We start from the raw sequence: 6,947 nt of genomic DNA on the forward strand, positions 1-6,947 counted from the left end.
AGGATAGAGGGTGTTGTATGTCATATACTGTCATATATTGTTGTATATTGTAGTGATTGTAAAGCCCTTCCAGGCTACCTTGTGATTTTGGGCTATACAAATAAACTTGACTCAAATCATCCCCCTAATCATCTGGGTCCGTAAAATAAAACAATCAGTACAACTGTCACTTTATCAAGACATGAATAACATGGTTACAATACTGCCATTTAATACAGCAAGGATACATACCTAAAACCAAACAAATGAAAATATGTACTGCATTCATCATGAAAAACACCTGATGAAATACTAGTCTCCCGAGTGTGTAATGTTGTGAGTGTCCTAGTGAGCCAAGCCAGACACGAGTCAGTGCTCATCATGAAGCAGAGATGAGATATGATGTCTAGTGTGATACAAGCAGACTGCAGGAGTCATGTCAGCAGCTCAACACCATTTACATGTGGGATGACTTCATATGGTCTGGGAGTTGATTTAAAATAAAACAGCATGCACAATCTCAGATATGTACAGTGTACAGCAAAAAAGAGCAAACAACTGTCTCATAGATCAGTCTCTATGTCTTGACTTCTTCTCCCCCAGTCAAGCAGATAAGTCACAGACAGTGTGGCTGTGATGGTGTCGGCCTTCAGAGAAAACGTTTAATTTTTGAACATGTCACACAGTAGTTTCTCCATCGGGGTGTTTCCAATGGTCCTGTGGAAGAAAAGAAGCTCGACCCGCTCTGAGCTGACAAAACGCAATGAGGGGAGGAGAAGGAGCAGCTTCCCAAACCTAAAAATGAAAGAAAATTCAAGAAATTCAAGAATTAAAACATCACAAAATGTTTGCAATACAAAATACATAAAAATTTTGCTCCATTACATCATAATCCTATGAGACTAATAGATTCTTTATTGTTCTAATTGAGGAAATGTGTTGCCACAGCCTGTTTATCAAAACACAAGTTCATCACACCAGAATATAGGTTCACCTTCATATGTACTTTCATATATACATATATACCTCCGTGCAGTTAGACTCAGTTGCACAGGCACCATCACATACTACATAGAAACATGCATGACATGAAGTGGTAGGACATGGGTACACACATAAACAAGGACTATCACCAAGATAGTTTATTTAAAGTGAGTATAGTGTAGTGGCAGTACAGTAAAGAATGGGTCGGGGGTGCTTTGTGTGTGATGGCTTTGCTGTTGTGGTAGGAAAGATTGGGGATGGGAAGATGGTGATTTTGGAGGCTGTGTGTGTGTGTGTGTGTGTGTGTGTGTGTGTGTGTGTGTGTGTGTGTGTGTGTGTGTGTGTGTGTGTGTGTGTGTGTGTGTGTGTGTGTGTGTGTGTGTGTGTGTGTGTGTGTGATAGTTAAGAATGTTCTTGTTAGCCGCTGTGCTAACAAGTACTATTCATGATTTTAAAAGAGCAGAAATCGAGTGTGAAAGGTGTTTTTGTGTAATTCTACTTGAATCCTGGCCTCTATCATTCAGCAATGTGAATAACAGCAACGAACCCAAGCAAGCAAGATGATTAAGTTCAAATAGAAAGGTGTGGAATTCAAGCATTTTTGTGTTTGTGAGTCATTTACATTGTTTCAGTCAGAACCATTTTGCAACCCCTGCTGATACTATATTATACTTCAGGAAGGCCAAAATATTACTCATAAAGCGTTTGGAATAAGAGTGGTTGTATTTGGTGGTGGATTACCTGGCTGGTTGACTGGGGTAGTGTGAGCGAATGTGTTGACCCAGCATCACCTGAGATTGGTCCTGCAGGTTCTCCACCTGCTCCGGATCTTTCAGTCCCCGGGTTTCTGCAAACAGAAGAGCAAACAAACTTAGACTTGGAGAACTCAGAGGTAAAAACCCTGTTGGAAAGCTGTCTTTGTATAAGCAACTAGCATATTATTTTTGAGACTAAACTGCTTTCAGTTCTTCGACAGTGGTAGTTAATTTTATTCTTTACTGTTATTAGAATTTTCAGTCATATAGAAAATGAATTATAACTGAACGGAAAAAACACAATGCTCATATTTACAAAAAAAAAACCCTGATATGTGAACTTAGTGACAGTGTTCTTGAATTATCAAGCAAATCGCACAACTGATTCAATGTGTGACTCAATTTCAACCGACAGTCATCTCTCCAAGCCCCCCTCCCCCTTCCTCTCCTTCACCTGGCTTGAAGAGGACGACCGCCTTGAGGCAGGCGAACTCAGTCGGGTCCACCGCCAGCGCCTTGAAGCGACTGAAAACCTCCTGGAGAAGTCTCAGGTCCAGGCCAGTGTAGCTGGTTTTGCCCTGCATGGTGGGGCAGAGGTCGGGCAGCGAGAGCAGAGGGCAGCTGTCCAGGGGTAAAGACCACTGGATGGCACAGAGCAGGAACAGCTCGCTCCAGGCCTCCTCCAGAAGAATTACCTGAAGATGAAGCGTCCAAGAGACTTAAGAATATGTCTAGGTGGTCAGACGTCACTTTCTCTCCATTGTGGATAACTTTGCCTTTGCCATTAGATCTTTTAGTCTTGGACTGGGACTACTAAAGGAGTTAATGTTTGCTGCTTTGCTCTGTTAAATTAAATCCCTCCAGATTTAGGATATGATAAAATTTTGGGGATCACTATTGGTGGTTTCATAAGATATTGACACATGAGAATTTTTGTCTCAAATGATAATTACTAATGTGGTTATGATGGCCAAGCAGGTAGAGACAGTCATTGTTTATTTCATCCAGCTAAAAAAAATCTATGAAATTTAGAAACGTGTGTCCCTTTACTGCAATGCAGCCTTTAAGACCACAGAATGACAACATTTAAGTTATATAACAACATTATGATAAACCAAATACCAGAAAATATCTAACCATTTTATACTAATAAATTGCCCGGCTCTCTAGTCATGTGCAGTCTAAGAGGGAAATGTGCATCTGAATCAGCTATTACTCTACACTTCAAAAATGTTTCAAGTCAATTTGAGTTGCATCAAGTTTTGTCCCTCGCCATATAAGACTGCACATACTATACAAGGAATTTGACTCGTTAGGATGCTTACATTTAAAAAACACAACAAACAAACGCCAACAAAGTAGAAAAAACTTTATATACAGTATAAAAAACAATAGTATCTAAAAATGTCTTCATAAATGTGTCTGAGAATCTAATAGTATCTATATACTGATTCTGATTCTGATTGATTCTGATACCTAGGGACATCAACGGGACATGGGAGAACGGGGATATCATATCATTATTCATCTGCCGTTTATAGGTAAAACCTTAGTAAGCCACTCAGCACCAGTACTGTAACATCTGTCATACTGTAATCTAACAGGTTTGAATGATTATCCAAAACATCTTCGGTTGAATGCTCCTCACCTGGTCTCTGAAGGGCAGGTTGGAAAACACCGGCAGGTTCTTGGCCCACTTGACTGACATGAAGAGCAGCCGTGCCGAGGTCTCATACACGTTCTCAGAGCTGGAGGGGTAAAGCGCCATGTGGTACTCCGAGGATGCTCTCTCTGGCTCATTACTGGTCACATCGATGTTCTCGTCAACTACAACAAAAGAGGCTGAAGGTTTGACTTGAGGAAATTATTGGGAGAAAACATGAGAAAATGTAACACGGGATGCATTGAGCTAGGACATCTGTTGCTCACCACTAAACTCAACTCTATTTCATGTTTTTTTTTTTTTGCAAGCAAAGTAAGATTGGACATTCAAGGAATTACACTTGGTGGGATACTTAAAATAGAGAACATGAAAGGACACAAAGACAATGCTCTAAAGTTAAAAAATTAAGCTAATCTAAGAATATCAACTCAGCACATATCGTGCAATGGTGGGGAAAAGGAAAAGCCTGCAGTATCTAAAAACATAATGACGGGATCAGATTTCTATTTCCGTTCAAACAAATCGTTTCCATTATCCCCTTCTTCCTCACCATCCTCGGGCTCCAGTTTGGCGCAGGTCTCTGCAGTCATGAGGCTCGCCATGAAGCGGTGGTTGTTCTGAGGGCTGATGCAGCGCTGAGGCTGCACGGACGAGCTGATGGCCATTGAAGAGGTAATGTGAGGCCATGTGATGACGGAGCCCATGGAGGAGGTGGAGGAGGAGGAAGAAGAGGAGGAGGAAGAGGAAGAGGAGGTGGGCTCCCGGGTGGTGGCCAGGTGCTCTTTCTCTGGGTCCACGTCGATGGAATCCAGGCGCACCTGAGCCGTGCTGCGCGGCTGGCGCTCATTCTGCACCGCTGCGAAACAACAGAGGAACATGGAGGGAGGAGAAATTGGGATCAGATGAGATTGCTGACTTATGTCGAGGAGAAAAGAGAGGGAAGGGAGCGCAGGAGAGAGAAGGAAGAATGAGACAAAGAACCCATCTCCCATCCTTTGTTATGATTGAGGCACATTGTAAGAACCAATGTTTCTATCTCGAGGAGGCTGAGAAGTCTGATTGTGTGGTATACTTTGTTTTTTTCAGTAACAGTTTGTATTCTCCATCCATCACAATATTATCATCCATCCATCCATCCATCCATTAGCCAAACCGCTTATCCTACTCTCAGGGTTGCGGGGATGCTGGAGCCTATCCCCCCCCCCAAAAAAAAGGAAAAAAAGAAAAAAAAAGAAAAAAAGAAATATAACGTCTTTCTCTAATTTCTAAAATATTCTATTTCTATAAAACATTTTATTTCTAAAAGAAACAGAATATTACATGACTGATGATGGAAAATGCCGACAAAAATATGGGAAATCCGTGCACACGCATTTCACCCACCCTGACCCTTAACCCATCACTAAAATTTAAAAAAAAAAGTGAGGTGGGCACATCTCATATCAATCTCTTTTAGGCTTTATGTTACTAAAAGACAGCTTGGTGCAAGAATTTCAGATGCCTTCACTGCAAATCATTGTCTTTTGTGTGCCACTACAATATAAATAACCAGATACAATTGTGCTCCTGTGGGGGGATATCATTAACCGGATTAGAAGTGTATTCGAAACCCAAATAACGAAAACCAAATAACAATTTACAAGCTGAATATAGCGCTGCAACAACAGTTTGTGTGGTAAATGTAACACTCACCATCCTTATTCATGCCTGCCTGTAAGCACTTCTTCAGCCGGCACGCCTGACACTGGTTGCGATGGGCCTTATCCACTGGACACATGCCTGTGCCAGCCTGGCACCTGTACACCCACAGCAGCATTTATATAGTAACTCTCTACACCACATCCAACCCGACACATCCAAATTTGATCATTTCGTTCAGTGGAAAAAAATCAAAAATATCATTTTCAACACACAAGTGTGTTTTGTAACAACTCAAAGCGAGGTTTGATCAATTATAACAATAAAATGTTTGTTGAAAGACTGTAAAAGACTGATTTTTTTTTATTACTCTGTTAATCTGCCCACAGGTCTCCCATAAATATTTAAAAGAAGCTTTGGAAATATTACAAAACTTGGTATTTAAAGTTCTAAATGATGCACAGATTTCGAATTATATACCTTCCACCTCAAACCCAGAGGCGTTAATTTAAACGCATCATCAGACATCAGGGTAAAAAAACCAAAACAAAAAAACAATAAAAAAAAAATTAAAAAAAAACAATGCTTTTTTCCCCTCACCTGTAAATGAGCCGCCTCCTTACGCTGCGTTTGAAGAAGCCGCTGCAGCCATTGCATGCATAGATGCCGTAGTGTTTTCCGCTGCTGGTATCTCCACACACTTTGCAGAGCAGAGCAGGACTCAGAGCTTTGCCCGGTGCTGGACTCTTGGCTGCAAGTCAACAAGGACACACACACACACACACACACACACACACACACACACACACACACACACACACACACACACACACACACACACACACACACACACACACACACACACACACACACACACACACACACACAGACTATGTGGTTAGGGGGTCACACTTTGTGTCGGGTATTGGTGGTATTGTTCCATAGATGTGCTTGCCATCTGTGTGCTGTTTTCTGGGGTTTTTTTGTTTTGTTTTCTGTTTTACATGGGACTTGGAAGTCAAACAAATGCATGAGTCAAATATTTCAATATGAGCCAACAACAGTTGAGATAAAAATCTCAGTAAATAATTATGATTATTATAAGAAAGTTAATGGCTCAAACCAGAATAATATGTTAAAAAATACTTAATTGCCCCGAAAATTAAATTTAATATGGCAATCATTCCTTAAATGCATTGTTGATCTATATAAATCAACGCAAATTATTGATTGATTCGCATTCTTGACTTAAAAAAAACTAGAAAATTTTAAACTTGAGCAAAACTATAACCATGTCACACCAGGGATATTGATGAAAATTTACATTTATTTTCTCAGTTAGCCTATGCTTTGATCCAAGTTTACAAGAGAGTCGGTCATTTTAACATAAGAGAAAATAAATGTGAGATGTTTCATTTGTTCCAGTAATATAATTCGGGTCACACACGAAAAAAAATCCCTGTTTTTCTTTACTGAAATGTAAATTTCAATGGCATGATGTCTAGCAGACTAGCAAAATGCCAGGACAGGCCACCAAAGTCTGTGTGACAGTGTGTTTGGATGCTGGCTGTGCTGGCAGCAGGCTGCATGTGGACCTGTCGCCCCAGATGGAAGTGCACGAGTGCAGACCTCACCTCCTCGGCTGTCATCGGTCCCAGCGCTGCCTGAGGACTCCGTGGGAGAGGAGGACGGCAGCATGGAGATATTAGACAAGTGATCCTCCATCATTTTCTCAACAAAAACCTATGGACTCGAAAGCCGTGAAGGGCACAGAGACTGTCTCGGTGGTTCCTGCTGTCCCTCTTCTCAGGACTGTGATGTAGAAATCTCAGGTTGAAAACATCCAGTGTCACACTTTGAGTTAGCTCCTTAGGATGTGTGGTATCTCTCTCCGGCGGCGAGACACCGGAGTTAGTTCAAGGTAAACA

General features: G+C 41.2%; 1 protein-coding gene across 1 annotated transcript; it reads right to left on the reverse strand.

The window, feature by feature from the left end:
* Positions 1 to 641: 641 nt before the first annotated feature.
* Positions 642 to 6,744, reverse strand: LOC130111759 (photoreceptor-specific nuclear receptor-like). The gene is made up of 8 exons (XM_056279037.1): positions 6,654 to 6,744; positions 5,620 to 5,770; positions 5,074 to 5,177; positions 3,932 to 4,237; positions 3,367 to 3,545; positions 2,173 to 2,413; positions 1,705 to 1,810; positions 642 to 774 (listed from the first exon to the last, which is right to left on the reverse strand). Exons 1-8 carry the CDS (start codon positions 6,742 to 6,744, stop codon positions 642 to 644), a joined length of 1,311 nt encoding a protein of 436 aa, XP_056135012.1.
* Positions 6,745 to 6,947: the final 203 nt, after the last annotated feature.

Source organism: Lampris incognitus, chromosome 4 (assembly GCF_029633865.1).
Source record: "Lampris incognitus isolate fLamInc1 chromosome 4, fLamInc1.hap2, whole genome shotgun sequence".
NCBI classification, from domain to species: Eukaryota; Metazoa; Chordata; class Actinopteri; order Lampriformes; family Lampridae; genus Lampris; species Lampris incognitus.